This window comes from Stegostoma tigrinum, chromosome 1 (genome assembly GCF_030684315.1).
Source record: "Stegostoma tigrinum isolate sSteTig4 chromosome 1, sSteTig4.hap1, whole genome shotgun sequence".
Taxonomy (NCBI): Eukaryota; Metazoa; Chordata; class Chondrichthyes; order Orectolobiformes; family Stegostomatidae; genus Stegostoma; species Stegostoma tigrinum.
In genome coordinates, this window is record NC_081354.1 from 75,432,100 (window position 1) to 75,449,621 (window position 17,522).

General features: G+C 40.5%; 1 protein-coding gene across 9 annotated transcripts in view; it reads left to right on the forward strand.

Annotated features, from left to right (window-relative positions):
* Positions 1-17,522, forward strand: part of ptpn13 (protein tyrosine phosphatase non-receptor type 13) — a 224,979-nt gene that overhangs the window by 189,911 nt on the left and 17,546 nt on the right. For all 9 annotated transcript variants that reach the window (XM_048534137.2, XM_048534197.2, XM_048534154.2 and 6 more), the window contains 6 exons: positions 5,682-5,767; positions 7,401-7,513; positions 9,292-9,440; positions 10,725-10,815; positions 14,845-15,182; positions 17,275-17,490. In XM_048534137.2, coding sequence (XP_048390094.1) covers positions 5,682-5,767; positions 7,401-7,513; positions 9,292-9,440; positions 10,725-10,815; positions 14,845-15,182; positions 17,275-17,490 — 993 coding nt within the window. The remainder of the gene's footprint in view (positions 1-5,681; positions 5,768-7,400; positions 7,514-9,291; positions 9,441-10,724; positions 10,816-14,844; positions 15,183-17,274; positions 17,491-17,522) is intronic.

The following is a 17,522-nucleotide window of genomic DNA, read 5'->3' on the forward strand; positions in this document are numbered from 1 at the left end:
CCTATCAATCTTTGTATTAAATGGCTTGATCCCCACAGCCTTCTGCAGCAAAGAGTTCCAAAGTTTACCCATCCTCTTGCTGAAAAAAATGCCTCCTCATCACAGCTTAGAAGGGTTGTCCCTTCACGCTGAGGCTGTGCCCTCAGGTCCTAGTCTCTCCTAGTGAAAACCTCATTTCCACATCCACCCTATTCAGGCCTATCAGTGTTCTTCAAGTTTCAATAAGATTTTAAAATCCCATTGAGCACAGACCCAGAGTCTGCCACCGCTCCTTAATTGACGAGCCCTTCATCACTGGGATCATTCTTGGAAATCTCCTCTGTTCTCCCTTCCAATGCCAGCACATCCTTCCTTAGATATGAGAATCGTGAACTCGGGGCTCCTAAGTCTCTTAGGCTTCAGAAATCTGAAGCACATTCCCCATTTAGAAAATAATCGACACCTTTGTGCTTTGTACCAAAGTGCATCACCTCACACTTTGCCACATTGTATTCCATCTGCCGCTTTTTTGCCCACTCTCCAGGCTGCCCAAATCCTTCTCCAGTCTCCCCACTTCCTCAACGCAACCTGTCCCTCAATCAATCTTTGTACCATCTGCAAATTTAGCAACAGTGCCCTCCGTTCCTTTCTCCAGACTGTTGGTGTGTATTGTAAATAGGTGTGGTCCCAGAGCTGACCTCTGCGGAACTCCCTTAGTCACCAGCTGCCATTCTTGAAAAAAAATCTTTTAACCCCCCACTCTGCCTTCAGTCAGCCAATCCTCTGTCCTTACCAGTACCTTGTCCCTAACAAATTGGCAGTTATTTTGCAACCACCTGTGTGGCACCTGTCAAAGACCTTCTAGAAAACCAAAAAGGTCATGTCCACTGGCTCTCCTTTGTCTGATTTGTTTGTTACCTCTGCAAAGAATCCAGTCAATCCTGTGAAAAGACTTTACAAACTGTGAGCCAAAAAGGCAAGCAAAAAGCTTCCCCTCTGCACAAATTCCTGCACTGCCTCCAGATTCTGCAAGCTATATAGATTCTCAGGCTCTGTCTCCCTTTGGATGTGATCTCTCCTTCCTGACCTGTGTGCAGTTTACTATTTTCAACAGGCCCTGTCTTAAACAGAGCTGAGGTGAACTGTGATGATACTCACGAGATAAACTTCAATCACCTTTTTGAGGCACTATTCAGACAATTGACTGGGGTATAGGGGATTTCCAGAAATGTTATACTGGTCTTTGAAAATCTGGTTAGAGGTAATGAGTATAAAATTTGCCCAGATATTCTGAGACTTATCCAGAGAAATCTTTGGCTCCCTAGTGAAATGTTGACCTTACAATGCTCAGGGATACAGTCAGCCTACATAAAATTCAGTGAGGGACTCTGTGTTGAAAAGTTCCAGGAAGGAGTTATATTCTCCTCCCAAGAATCTAGGTTGCTGCACTGGAAGAAGCAAGTTCTTGCTGAGGCCTTTTCAGCACCTTCTTTCCACTGTTAAAGATGGTCCAGCCCTGATGTCTAATAAAATGTCTCGGGGAACTAATCAAAAGGGCAAAAGGCAGTAAGCACTAAATATTTTTTGGCACCATCGGAACAACCAACAGGTGCATCACAGCAGAGGAGAGTGGAGCAGCCAATAGGGACAGTGCTCATTAAAGGTCAAATCCAGCAGACAAGGGTCAGTCATCAGGATATATAGTGATTTGGAGCAGCACGGTGTGTCAGTGGTCAGCACTGTTGCCTCATAGCGTCAGGGATGTGGGTGCAATTCTAGCCTCTGGCAACTTTGCTGATGACACAAAGCTGGGTGGCAGTGTGAAATGCGAGGAGGATGTTATGCGAATACAGGGTGACTTGAACAGGCTAGGTGAGTGGACGGATGCATGGCGGATACAGCTTAATGTGGATAAATGTGTGGTTATCCACTTTGGTGGCAAGAACAGGAAGGCAGATTACTACCTAAATGGAGTCAAGTTAGGTAAAGGGGAAGCACAACGAGATCTAGGGGTTCTTGTACATCAGTCAATGAAAGCAAGCATGCAGGTACAGTAGGCAGTGAAGAAAGCTAATGGCATGCTGGCCTTTATAACGAGAGGAATTGAGTATAGGAGCAAAGAGATCCTTCTGCAGCTGTACAGGGCCCTGGTGAGACCACACCTGGAGTATTGTGTGCAGTTTTGGTCTCCAAATTTGAGGAAGGACATTCTTGCTATTGAGGGAGTGCGGCGTAGGTTCACGAGGTCAATTCCCGGGACTATCATATGTTGAAAGATTGGAGCGACTGGGTTTGTGTGCACTTGAGTTTAGGAGGATGAGAGGGGATCTGATTGAGATATATAAGATTATTAAGGGAGTGGACACTCTGGAGGCAGGAAGCATGTTTCCGCTGATGGGTGAGTCCAGAACTAGAGGACACAGTTTAAAAATAAGGGGTAGGCCATTTAGAACAGAGTTGAGGAGAAACTTCTTCACCCAGAGAGTGGTGGATATATGGAATGCTCTGCCCCAGAAGGCAGTGGAGGCCAAGTCTCTGGATACTTTCAAGAAAGAGATGGATAGAGCTTTTAAAGATAGTGGAATCAAGGGTTATGGGGATAAAGCAGGAACAGGATACTGATTGTGGGTGATCAGCCATGATCATAATGAATGGTGGTGCTGGCTTGAAGGGCCACATGACCTACTCCTGCACCTATTGTCTATTGTCTGCTGTCTATAACTGTCTGTGTGGAGTTTGCACATTCTCCTTGTGTCTGTGTGGGTTTCCTTCAGATGCACTGTTTCCCCCCAAGTCCAGAGATATGCTGGTTATGGGATTGGCCGTGCTAAATTGCCCTATAGTGTCTAGGACTGTGCAGTCTAGATGGATTAGCCATTGGAAATGTGGGATTAAAGGGTTAAAGTAGGAGATGGGTCTGGTGGGATACTCTTGGGAGAGTTGGTGTAGACTCGATGGGCCAAATACCCTGCTTCCACATTTTAGGGATTCTATCACCAAAACATTGTCAGTTCTTTGGGTAGATGTAGGCACTAAACTGTAGGAGTTAAAGGGGGGCTTTCAAGAGATGAACAAATAATTAGTTGGCTACTTGTGTTTAGAAGAGAAGCCATAAAGTGGATGATAAATCTAGGATGATAATTATTTTTTAATGAGGCTAATTGAATCATTTACTAAGTCATTTTGAAGGTCATACTTTGCTACTTCATTATTGACCTTTCTTATACAGTTTAACATGTGGGAAACAGCATGAAGTGTGCTGATTCAGATATGTCAAAATTCATCGTGGGCTATGACTGTTGTTTGTATATGCTGTGTCAGCTTGATTTTGTGGCAAGATTTGTAGCTGTTCCAGTAAAGCTGCAACATCGGCATCTACCCAGCAATGTGGGAAGTTGCCAGTTGTGTTCTATCCACAAAATGCAGGATATATTCTGTCTGACCAATGAGCAGCTTGTCATCACTCTGATCATCAGCAATATGATTGAAGACGTTGCCGTCAACACAAAAAGCAGTGCCTACTCAGCATTAACATGCTCACTTCACTGCTTCTCCGCTTGGGTTTCACCTGGTCTACACATTTGATCATGTTGGAGCTTTGAACCAACATGAATAGAAAAGCTAAACTTGAGGGAAGATGAGAGTGTTTGACCTTGATATCAGGGTTGCGTTTGACCAAATATGTCATCAAAGAGCCCTAGCAAAACTAAAGTCAATAGGAACTGGGGGAGGAAATCTCTTGAATGGAGGTAAAAAGAAGATGGTGATGGTTGTTGGAGGTGCAAGAACAGATTCTGCGGTGATGAACTCACCACTCAATGCTCTAAAGCCTGCCTACCATCTACAAGGCGCAAGTCAGGAGTGCCTTGAAATGCTTTCCCTATGCCTAGGTAAATGTGAGGTATTTTGCAGTTTGTTACAACAAACAAGGCCGGACTAATACAACTAATGGTACCTTGGGTGGTGTTGTGGAACAGAGAGACCTAGGGGTTCAGGTACATAATTCACAGGGCTTTAAAAGGCATTTGACATGCTTGCCTTCATCGCTCAGTCCTTTGAATATAGGAGTTGGGAAGTCATATTGAGGTTGTACAGGACATTGCTGAGGCCTCTTCTGGAATACTGTGTCCAGTTCTGGTCACCCAGTTATAGGAAGGATATTGTTAAGCTGGAGAGGGTTCAGAAGAGATTTACCAGGATTTCATTGAATGTGGGAAGTTTGAGTTATAAAGCAAGGCTAGAACATTTTTTCACTGCCACGTAGGAGGTTGAGAGGTGACCTTATAGAAGTTTATAAAATAATGAGGGATCTAGAAAGAGTTTATGGTAGTTGTCTTTTCGCTAGGATGGGGGAATTTGAGACTGGGGGACACATTTTTAAGGTGAGAGGAGAGATTTAAAAGAGACATGAGGGACAATTATTTTTTTTTTTACACAGAGTATGGTTCACATGTGTAATGAACTTCCTGAGGAAGTGGTGCATGTGGCTGCAATCACAACATTTGAAAGACATTTGGATAAGTACATTAATGAGAAAGGTTTGGTGGGATATGGGCCAGGAGCAGGCGGGTGGGACTAGTTCAGTTTGGTATTATGCTCAGAATGGACTGGTTGGACAGGAGGGTCTGCTTCCCTGCTGTATAACTCTATCACTATGACTCTGTGTTAAAGCCTAACAACATGTAGGAACTTGGCACTGTCTAAATCAAAGCAACCCACTTAATTGGCATCCTATTCAGCTTACTTATTCATTCCCTCCCTCACTAACACAAAGTGAAAGTAGAATATATCATCTACAAGATGTAATGCAGCAACCCTCAAAGACTCATTTGACAATACCTTCTAATTCTGCTTCCTTTACCACATAGAACATCATTACCTATACGTTTGCTGCCAAGCCGCCTACCATCCTGGTTTGGAACTTTCCTTTCACTGATCCTTCACTACTGCTAGTGAAATCATGAGATTTCCTTCCTAATGGTCAGGTGTAGCTACACCAAGTGAATTGCAACAGCTTAAGAAGTTTACCAACACCTTCTGAAGAGCAGTTAGGGATGGCCAATAAATTCTGGCCTTGTCAATAATCTCCACTTCATGTGAACAAATAAACTAATTTAAAAAATACTTATGGTGTTGCGCAGCCTCCTGTTGGCCCTCTCATCTCTAAGTCTGTCTTCCATTATTGATTGAATAGGGCTTTTGGAGGCAACGCTTAGCTGCCCAGATTCTCTTTCATCGCTCTGTGGATCCCACCACCAACATTTCTTTTAGTTGCAATTGTTACCTGAGAATGAAGTTCTTGCCCCAGAAATCAAGTTCTTGCCTCAAGAGCAGAAGTTGTGCCCTGGTGCAGATCATTATTGAATGAGCTCAGACTGGTCTAATTTACTATCCCAGCATCCAGAAAATTTATCTTAAAGGCCAGACCTCTGTTGTCTGTAGATAGTCCTTTCATTTCAGGGATCATATACTTCATTGTTATCCCCTCCTTTAAAATCAAACGCAATAGTTGAGTTCCATCCCAGTAAAACAATACATTAAACCCCCACTGTACTTGCAAAGATCCTTTTGCAATAGATTGTTGAGATATTCTCTTGGTATTGAAAATGCAAGGTCTTTTGCTTTACAGAATTGTTGCCTTTTCTTAAAGTTCTTTTTCCATTGATTGTTACTGGTTAATTTTTTTTTTATTAACTATACAGCCACTCAGAAAGAATGATTATCATATTTCAACCAGCATAGAGAAAGCAATTCAAGAGCTCTCTATTGAAGATAAAACATCTGAAAGGTAATCTCTACCAATAGATTTGAAGAATACATAGCTAGTTTACTGAATGATCAGGGTCCTGCACCCATATCCAGCTGCTCAAAATAGTATAGCCATAACGTTGCAAACAACCTGTTACACTGTCTTTTGACATATTGTTTAAAAATAACTTGGCAATAAGACCATTTTATGCTTTCTGCAATACTTGTCAAACGAGGAAAACCATGATGAATAGTTGATAAGTAAGACGTGTGTAAATACTACTTGCAAGTACAAACCAAAAGAACTGCAGTTGGTGTAAATCAGAAACAAAATCAGAAATTGCTGGAAAAACCCAACAGGTCCCTCTTACAATCTCTACCCTAATGTTTCATAGTGTTTGCCAAAAGTTACTTTCACAGCCACATCTCCTTCCTCAGTAACTCTATCCTGCTGTGCTCATATTTCAACTGAAGTTCTGTCTTTCATGTTTTGAACCCAATCCAGGATTTCAGTTATCCCCAAGACACACAACACTTCGCAGACTGCTGTTCCTGCTGCATCCAGTAATCTGCATTCAGTGCGATATGACATCAAATGCATGCTGTCAACCTGCAAGTTCATCAGCATTGCCTCACACAATTTCAGAACTGTCCTGATTCCAGTTCCATTTTATTCTCATTCAGCATTCTAACAAGAAACTTTTTCTCATCCTTTTCGGTGTTAACAAAGCATCCTTTTTGTAATCCTACCCAATGTTGTGTATTCACTCCGCCCTTATCCTCTCTGATGCTGAACAAAAAAGAGAGTTCTGAGTCATGGAGGGCTCAAAGTGTTAACTCAGTTTCTCTCCCCGCAGATGCTGCCAAACCTGCTGAGTTCCTGCAACACTTTGTTTTCATTTCAGCATAGAAGATAACCCAATATTGTTGTGTCAAAGTACAGGTTCTATTCTTGGCTTGCAGGTTGAATCCCACGTCACGGTTTTTCAGCTAATAAATGTAAGTTTAGGGCTGTAATTGCTTTGTAAGTTGACCTTAAATTTTCAGCCCGAGGCAAGTTTAGGGTTATACGTGTCTTACAAATCAGTGCATAGAATCAAATATTCAATATATGCCATGTTGCCCAGAAGATGCCCAAGAGTTTAAGACATGCCTACATAGAGCAGACTGCGCATAGTGACCACTAAATAGACACTGTCACTAATGTTGGCAGTTCACATTTTGTGCTTGGTATGAATCAAATGCTATCTTTGGAAGGATTTTCAAAGCTGCAAAAGTCAACTTGTATGCCCTGATCTGCAATAAACTTAACACTTGCTTAATTGAAAGCATTATTTTTAAAGAATTATTATCTGAATCAGCATAAATAAGTTAAACCCATATAAAAATATTTGAAGTCAATTGTAATCTTTGCATGAGTAAAGCTGGCATAGTGTGTTGAGTTGTGAAAACTCATTCTTTATATGAAAAGTACCTATTCTATTATAGGAAGTAATTTCTGATCCAACCACGGTAGGTTGACAGTACACCACGGAATAGCTCAAAACTTCAGACTGGCTGTTGGCAATTTTACATCAATTCCTATCCCTACCTGATTATCTGATGTTTTCACATGCTAAAGTCAGATTTGTGCTGACATTACCATGTTAAATAACAGCAGTATAATTGTTCAGTTATGATAGGACGCCCAGCCTGACACACATGGAGAAGACAGAGGACGGTGAGGTTACCAGGGGAAGTGAGCAACTTCCAGTTGATACTTTGCGACATGATGCTTCATCAATAGGTAAACTGGAATTATTCATTTTACAAATATGTAGAATTTTCATCATTTGTGTTAGGGCTATAAATTAATATCACTGAGGGATGGTACTGTTTCCTAAATTCGTTGCTCAAATCACAACATAGAATGCATGGCTTAAAATAAAGCATAAATATCTGTTAAATCCATAAGGTGCTATTTTCAAAGTGATTGGATTGGAGCTGTACTTCTTTCCTCAACACCCAGTACCAAAGTTTAAACCAACCTGCTGAACCATCAGCAATCTGTAAGCTTCTGCTTACTGGCATTGAAATGCTCTGTCATTGATGGTCATATGGATAATTCAGTCAGAATATTTTCTGCTTTGCTACCATTTACAGATAGGATTCAAGTTAGTAATAAAGTGACACCCAGTGTGAATTTTAGTGGAAAAAACTTTTGGTAGGATTTTTAATGCAAGCTTCTCATAAAAGTTGAAGATAAATTTTCTATTGACCGGTTCTAAAATAACTTATCTGAATAGGTTTAGCTGCCAGATTATTTTCCTGCGCCATATGTGCTTAGTCCGTTCATTATACAAATAATTACCCAGCTCAAATAGACTACAAATGATAGAGAGCTTGTTGCTCTGATGGTGCCTGTCTTCATTATTCTGACAGGAATTAGACCAAGCATGTGGAATTTATTAGATTAACTTCTCATAAAAATGTCACTCAATAGAGCCTCTGGCAATAACAATAATGATTTATTTAAGAAAATGCGGTAAAATGTGTAAAGTTGCCGTAAGTCCGTGCCATTTCAATTGCATAAATTATGAAAAGAAATAAATCATACAAAGTTAGGACAAATTTCATTTTTTGTTCCCTCCACGGCTTCTTGATTTCTTAAGTGGCTATGAGACACTGCCACACTGCGGCTGCCAAAGCTGTTCCTGAGGCCGCAACACCCAAGGAGGAAGCATGCTGAAGCAGGCCTCTCAACCACTGACCAGACCCAGAACACCACCTCTGCTGAAGACCTGCTACAGATATTCCAGCCACCACCATAGCCTGGAGACTGTGCCAACTCTCAAGGACTGGGACCCACTTCAACTTCCAAGAAGCAATTGACCATCCAAGTTAACTCCTGAAGACCAAGCAGCCATTCACCCTGCCTGTTGCAGATGTTATTAAAACCTCAGAGGAAAAGAACAGATCCCAGTTTGTCGATGCTGGAACACTTGCTCAAGCTGCAACCACCATGACCACAAGGAATGGACTGGATCCGCCACTCAACAGCTGCCGCAGACCCCCTCCATCACCTCAGCTGCAGAAAGTAGAAAAGATGAATTTGACTCAGAAGTTAAATAAGGAAAATAAAGTTTCAAAAACAAAAAAGAAAGAAGGATGCAGTCCGTCATGCGAGAGGGAGCAGATGGGGCAGGAGCCCAAACACCATCTGCCCTGCGATCTCTGCCATCTTGCAAAGAGCATATCTAACACAAATAAGACGAGTAATAGAGAAGTTGGGCAAGATTTCCAAACTCTGCATAAACTGCCAAAATAAGCATGTTATTTGTTGAATGTATGTCCCTGTGTATCTTTAAATTTTACTAAATACAAAATCTTTAAATTTTTGTAACTTGAATTATCCTGCCGAATCCTTAAGACAGGTACTAAAAGTTGTGGGAATAAAGTTTTGATTTAAGCTCCAGTTTAACAGTAATCACTCTGTGCCTGCATGGTAAACTAATAATGCTGCACTTTATTTTATTGACATATTGGACTATTTTGAGTTTATCTGTTTGTTTTAAATTGTTGTAGATGAATGGCCAATAACTAAAGAGAAGCTTGCCACACTATCTGTTGTAAAGGTGCCCCATGCAAGCCAGTACACAGGCTCCAAGCTGGATGCGATCATTAAAACATTGCAAAGACTGCTAGATCAGCAGATTCCAGCGCAGGAGTTTGAGGTATGTACTAAAACTCTGTGTGTAACAAGCAGAATACTGGAGAAAGCCAGAAGGTATGGCAACGTCTGTAGAGAGAGAAACAGAGTTAACGCTTCAAGTTCAATCTGACTCTTACTCAGAACTGAGAATTCAGAAATTAAAAATGCATTTGGCTGTTACTTAATGCAGCTGTTATTAAAACTTAGTGTTCTACTGTATTGTTATTGTGTGGTAAGTTGCTCAATATACTTTGTTGAGCCCAAAATAGACCCTCCTGTGAACTGTGATTCTAATGTGTAAATCATGTGTGCATTTGTAAGTTTGCACATATTTGGTTAGTGTGGATTCCTGCAAAACTTAGAGTTTCATTCCTGATGCACAAGAGTAGGAAGTGACTTGGTTAAACATTTAATATCCTGAGTGGAATCCCCAAAATGGATGTAGAAAGGATATTTCCACTTGTGGGAGAACCTAAACCATTGTTTAAAAGGGGTCACCCATTTAACACTGAGGTGAGAATATTTTTCTCACAGAGGGTCACAAGTCTTTGGAACTATTCCTTAAAAGGCGATGGGGGCAGAGTGCTTTTACAGTTTTAAGACAGAATTGGATGGATTCTTGATAAGCAAGGCCTGAAACTTTATCAAAGGAAGGCAGGGATGTGAAATAATTAGATCAGCCATTACCTTATTGAATGCTGACTTGACTTAAGGAGTTGAGTGGCCTATTCCCATTCCTCATTTATACGATTAAACTTTGTCTGGGCCAGTGCTTCCTGCACAGTATGCCTCACTCGTGTATTAGCTTGGAGTTTTTGTATGAAAAGGGATGTATCCAGCTGGCTGTCACTTCATTGGACCCAGCATCAGCTAGAGAGTAGCCAGATCTGTTTAGAAGAGAGAGATTATTTCATTTGATCATCTTGTTTTACCATTCACCATAACCCTTTTTGTCTTTTGATCTGCCCTTCTTCCACCCTATCATAGACCATTCCTTTTGTTTATCTCTGACACACTGCCCTTTCCACCTGCAACTCCAACTTCTGCAGTTAGTTGAAACAATTTGTACTTCTAACTTTTTCACTTCTGATAAAATTATGTCACCCTGAAATTTTAACCCAATTTCAATATCCGCAGATGCTGCCTAGCCCGCTGAATATCTCCAATCTTTTTGTTTTTATTTCACATTTCCAGTATTTGCAGTACTTTGCTTTTGGTTTTTTACTTATAATTTGTAACTCAAGGCAAATGATAATTTTTTGCACTAGAGCCAGCTCTTCTAGATTTATGACGTATGTTTTAACAGCATCTGCAAGATCTGAAACCATTGGATGAATGTTTAATTGGACAAACAAGAGACAATCGGAGGAAAAACAGATATAAAAACATACTGCCATGTAAGTGCTAAGCTGCATGTTTTCTTCTAGTCAGAGGCATTCATTACATTTATGTATGTTGGCGAGGCCTCTTCTGGATTAGTGTCCAGTTCTGGCTGCCCTGTTATTGGAAAAATATCGTTAAGCTGGAGAGGGTTCAAAAGAGATTTCCCAGGCTGGTTTTGGGAATGGCAAGTTTGAGTTATGGGGAGAGGCTGGATAAGCTGGAACTTTTCTTTCCCACTGGGTCATAGGAGGTTGAAGGATGACCTTACAGAGGTTCATAAAATCATGAGAGGTACAGATAAGGTGAATGGCAAGTGTCTTTTCCCCAGGTTGGGGGATTTCAAGTCAAGGGGGTATAGTTTTAAACTGAGAGGAGGAAGATTTAAAGATATGAGGGGCAATTTTTTTTTTTACACACAGAGTGGTTCATGTGTGGAATGAACTTCCAGAAGAAGTGGTGCATGCAGATACAGTTACACCATTTAAATGTCATTTGCATAAGTTCATGAATAAGTGATGTTTGGAGGGATAAGGGCCACGTGCAGGCAGGTGGGACTAGTTTGGTTTGAGATTATGGCTGGCATGGACTCGGGGGACTGAGGCGTCTGTTTTCATGCTATATGATGTCACATTTGAACATTGTATGAGGTCACATTTGAACATTTTTACCACAATCACTTATCACTTTATACACAGTAAAGCTGTTAGACCTCTAAGCATCCCAAACTAAAACTGACAAAATTTGCAAAAAATTCTTTAAAAGCCAATAGTGCAAAAAAACAAAAAGTAAGTTGTGCTAATTTTAATTTATTTGCAATGGTCAAATGAAAGAAGAAATTTATAGAAATAATGTTACGTGGAACAACAATAATTTCTCCAATCTCCATATTCATAATAGAAAGGAAATATTTTCTTGACACCCAACTCTTAGAAGGTATGGTCAAAAGATAAGGGGGGTGGTTTGACCCTGATAATACAGCATGGGATAAAAACAGGAAGAATTGAGTGGGATTGGTTTGAGCTGAGCTAAGAAACACTAATGGGCAGAAACCATTGGTGGGAGTTGCCTATTCGTTTAGGGCCTTATGGTTTAGGGTGATACAGTAATTATGGGGACATTAAGCTTCATGCAGACTGAGTAAACCAGATTTGATAGTGTAAAAACTGAAAGAACTGTGGATGCTGGAAATCAGAAACAAGAACAGAAATTGCCGGAATGGCTAAGTAGGTCTGACAGCATCTGTGGAGAGAAATCAGAATTAACGTTTCGGATTCAGTGACCCTTCCTCAGAACTGGAGTAATGGTGTGGCGGATGAGTTCTTCGAAAATGTATGAGGTAGTTTTCGAGGTCGATTTGTCAAAGATGAAGCTTATAATGTTGTCAAAATGGAGTAAACCCGAGGATTGAGAGAGCTTTTTAGAGTACAGCAAAGGTGAGACCAAGAATGAGAATAAATGAGCAGGAAAATTAGTAAGGAGAGAATAGTGAAAATAAATATGGGCTGCCCAGAGGCTAAGAGAGGTAAAGTTAACAAAATGACAGATATTAAACAAATATGTTGTACGTGTCTTTACGACTCAAGATCAAGAAAAGTAATTCAGGAACAGTGGGAATCCGAGGATCTAGCAGAACATAAATCTTTAATGAAACTCCTAAGCAAAGTAATAATACAGGAGAAATTAATGGGACGAAGTGGCAATAATTCTTGTGGACCTGGCAACTGTATCCTGGGGTTTTACGTGGAGTAGTTTCGCTGGTAGTGGATGTATTTGCTTTGACTTTCCCGAATTCCTTAGATTCTAGAGTAGTCCCCAGTGATTGGAAGGTGTTAAATACAATACCACTGTTCGAGAAAGACAGAAGAGAGAAAACTGAGAGAAAACCAGCAGGCTTGACATCAGTATTAGAAACAATACTAGAATCGATTAAAACAAACGTGCAGCAGGAGACTTAGAAAACTTAGGAAGAATCACAGGGATTTATGAAATGGAAATAGTCTTTGACGGATATCTTTGAATTTTTTGAGGATCTGACTAGTAAGCTGGATAATGGTGAATAGTGGATTTAATGTGTTTGGATTTTCATAAAGCATTCAACGAGGCGTCAAATGAAAAAAATTAAGAGTCGTGGGTTTGGTTTAGAGGTAAAATGTTAGAATTAATTGATAGCGGACAGTAAACAGAGAGAGTCATACTGAGTGGAACTGTAGAGACAACAAGGTGTAGAGCTGGATGAACACAGCAGGCCAGGCAGCATCAGAGGAGCAGGAAGGCTGACGTTTCAGGCCTAGACCCTTCATAGGCCCCAAACATCAGGTTTCCTGCTCCTATGATGCTGCTTGGCCTGCTGTGTTCATCCAGCTCTACACCTTGTTACCTCAGATTCTCCACCATCTGCAGTTCCTATTATCTCTGACTGGAACTCTCTTGACAGACTGTAACTAGCTGTGTACTTGGGCCTGCACTTTTTGTAATCTATGTTATCGCCTGGATTAAGAAACTGCATGTAATATATTACTGTCAAAACTAAATTATGCAGAAAAGTAAACAAAGATGATGACGTAAATGGCAGTGCAAGGATATAGAGAGTGTTGGCACGTTGGTGGGATCCTGCCAGAATACAATGTGACGAAGGATGAAGATATTCACTTTTGGGAGAAAAACAAAAAGAATATCTTTTGAATGGTGGGGGACTGGAAAATATGCACATTCAGAAGCACAGGAATGTTTTTGTACTTGAGTCACTGAAAATTAACATTGTGAAATGTCGAGACTTTAGAAAGGCAAGTGTATTGGCTTTTGTTACGAAGGAATGGAACATCAGTAAAGAGGTCTTGCTGCAGTTGTACAGGACATTGTTGAAGCCATATCTGGAGCACTGTGAGCATTTTTGATTTTTGACTAAGGAAAATACTAACCCTAAAAGTGCAATAAAGATTCATGCAGCTGGTTGCTGAGATGTGATTGCCCTCTGAAGAGAGATAGCATTGACGAGACCGTACGTACCCTGGATTTGGAAAATGAGAGGTGACCAGTTAAAACGTGTAATGTTTTTTATGGGTCTTGATAGAGTAGCTGCAGAGGGCATAGTTCCCCTGGCTGGGGATCTGAGACTATAGGAAATCTCTGAATTGAGAAACTTGTGAACCACTGGTGTTTTCTAACCCAGAGAACTGTCAGGTGTTCTCATGACAGAGATCACTAGTCTTTTGGACATGAAGGGACTTGAGGAATATGAGATTGTGAGGGAATATGGAGTTGAAGCAGAAGATCAACCATTACCTTAGTAAATGGCTAGAGCAGGTTTGCAGAGGCAAAAGCCAATCAGGATCTTATTTCAGTGTCCTTAACAAATTTAGGCAGCACTGACTGTATTATAAGGGCAGTGTGCTGTTTCATTAATGTAAAACTGCAAGCAAGTAGAGTATAGTATTTAATTTAGTAGCTGTTGCAACATTTTTACACCATTTTATAAGACAAGCATGCTAGATCTCCCAATTGGGCAAAGCACGACTGTTTCTTGGGTGATAGAAATGTTTTCAATTGAACAAATGGATGAATAATGTGTAATGTTTCATAACCTGATGTGTTGCAGGATTATCTCTGAGTTAAGATGACTCCTCAAAACATTTAGTTTCACTTGTAAGTAGGTGGCAAGTAGATTTCTGGATGGAACACTCTAAATGAGCAAATGTTGCTGCATACATACTTGCTGTATATTTCTGAGGTTAGGCATGAATTCAGTTTTCTTTTATTGCGCACGCTTAGGTGACAGTTTCCTATCTCAACCCACTACACACAAAAGCACTGCTTTTACAGTTCATGATAATTATTTAATTCCCAGGTAGAAGGAAACATGTAGAAAGGAGCATTTAATTGATAACTATGGCAGCAGTTTTTCACCACTTTGTAATACGAGAATGCTATAAATTTTCAATTGTTTAGTATTGCATCTTTACTTCCTGTTCTGTATCCAAATAAACATAATGAAACAACCGATAGATATAAGAGATGGAAACTAATTAATTAATTGTTAATTGCAGATGATGGCACACGAGTTCCTCTTGGAGAGGAGCATGGATACATTAATGCCAGCTTTATAAAAATACCAGTGGATAAATATGACTACACCTACATTGCATGTCAAGGACCTTTACCTCATACACTGGCAGACTTTTGGCAGATGGTTTGGGAGCAAGAGTCTAACATCATTGCCATGATGACTCTCGAAGTCGAAGGAGGAAAGGTCAAATGTCAAAGATACTGGCCAGAACTTAAGGGAAAATCAGTAATAATTAACAACAAGATTAAGATAATCCTTCAACATTGCCATTCATTGGAAGAATTTACTGTTCGAAAAATTGAGATGATTAACTTACAGGTTTGTATGAATAGATCAGCCAAATTGTGACTTTATTTTTGGTACAATTGGCCTATTTTGCCAGCAGACATGGCATAAGAGAGTGCTCAAATATATAGTTGCTTGTATTTTCATGTCACTATATTGACTAGACCGTCGAAGAGGAAACAAATGGCCAGCATGTCATTTCTTTGCACCTAGTGCTAACTGCAGAGAGCATAGGCTGTTGACAGTCACATAAATAAGATGGAAGAAGACATTCCTTTCCTGTTGCCTCACTTTCCGGCACACACTCTTGGATGTTCATTTGGAAAAGCAGATGGAAGAAGCGGGCCTGAGATCCTTTCAGCACCCGAGAGGGTTACTCCTTCCACCAAGTGGGACTTTACAAGAAGGATGGTAGAAAGAGACCAGTGAACTAATGACCAGTGAATCTATATCAGTGGTAGGGAAGCTATTAAAGAAGATAGTGAAGGAGAAAATTAACCTTCATTTAGGGAGGCAAAGTTTGTTCAGCATTTGCTTTCAGAGGAAGGCAATGCCTAACAAGTCTGGTGGATTTTTTATTTGAAGAGGTGACCAAATGTTTGGATGAACATAGTGCAGTTGATGCAGTTTATTTGGATTTCAGTAAGCCCTTTGACAAGGTCACACATGGGAAACTGATAAAGAAGGTGATCATTCATGGGATCTAGGGTAACTTGGAAAGATGGATCCATGGTTGGTTTTATGGTAAGAGATAAAGGGTGGTAGTAGAAGACTGTTTGTGATTGGAGCCCAGTGTGCAGTAGGTCCCTTATTGTTTGTGATATTCATAAATGATTATATGGAGGGGAAGATGATAAGTAAATTTGCAATTACACAAAGATTGACTGGGTGATTGACAGTGAACAGGAAGGTGTAGGTTATGGGAAAATATAGATGTATTGGGCAGATCAGTGACAGAATTTAACCTTGATAAATATCTTTGGAAGAAGGAACAAGACAAGGGAGTACTTAATGAATAGCAAGACACGAAGCTCAGAGGAACAGATAAGTCTTGGAATACATATCCACAGATTCCTGAAGGCATAGGGCAGGTTAATAGGATGGTTAAGAAGGCATTTGGGATGCTTGCCATTTTCAGCATGGCATTGATTATAAGAACAGCAAGGTCATGTTGGAGCTGTACAGGACTTTGGTCAGGCCACAAATGGAGTTCTGTGTGCAGTTCTGGCACCTCCATTATAGAAAGGATGTGTTTGCACTGAAAGGGATGCAGAGGAGATTCACCACGATTTTGCCTGAGATGAAACATTTCAGCTGTGAAGAAAGGCTTGATAACCTGGGGTTGTTTTTCCCAGAGCAGAAAAGTTTGAGAAGGGAACCTGATAGAGGTGTATAAAGTTATGAGGGGCCTGGACCAGATGAATAGAAAACAGCTGTTCCCCTTAGTTGAAGGATCAATAACAATGGGGTATAATCTTAAAGTGCATGGCAGGAGATTTAGAGGGGATCTGGGGATAAATGTTTTCACCCAGAGGGTGATGGGAATTGGAAATGCATTGCCTGGGAGGGTAGTTGAAGGGGGAAACCTCACAAACTTTAAAAATTACTTGGATGGTCACTTGAAGTGTCATAATATTCAAGGCTCTGGGCCTAGTGTGCAAAAGCAGGACTAGTGTAGACTGTAGTATGTTTTTAGTGGTATAGACCTAATGGGCTGAAGGGCACCTTCTGTACACTCTGATTCTGAGAGATAGGCTGTAAAGCAGATGGGATACAAGGTTAGTTTTTTCTTGCCTTTTTACAAGAGGTCAAGTTGAGAGTTGACAGTGGAGTTGGTATTATCCCTTTAGTTGTTTCAAGACAGCAGCTAGTTGGCCTTTATATTTCACTTTCCTAACCCACGTCAGGTTTGACATTGCCCTGAGGTAGACCACCATGAGCTGAAATCCAGGGTTTTGACATGGCCTGAACTCCTAAAGACATATATTTAGATCATTACAATTACAGGATGCATGGGAAAATCAGTTTTCCTACCTCAATTTTTTGAGTATTTATTTGATCTTTCAGGGCAGGAGGTGTCTTGTAGTTAATTTCTCTGGGTAAAATCGTTCCTTTGTTTATACAGAATGGCGAGTCACGACAAGTAACGCATTTGAACTTTACCGCCTGGCCGGACCATGGAACCCCAGACAAGCCGGAGCAATTAGTTGCCTTTCTCAGCTACATGAGACATATCAAACGTACTGGCTCCTTAATTGCCCACTGTAGTGCAGGAATCGGTCGGTCAGGGACACTTATTTGCCTAGATGCAGTATTAACATTCATCAGCAAAGGACTTGATGTAAGTATTTCCACTAAATTGGCATTTATGAT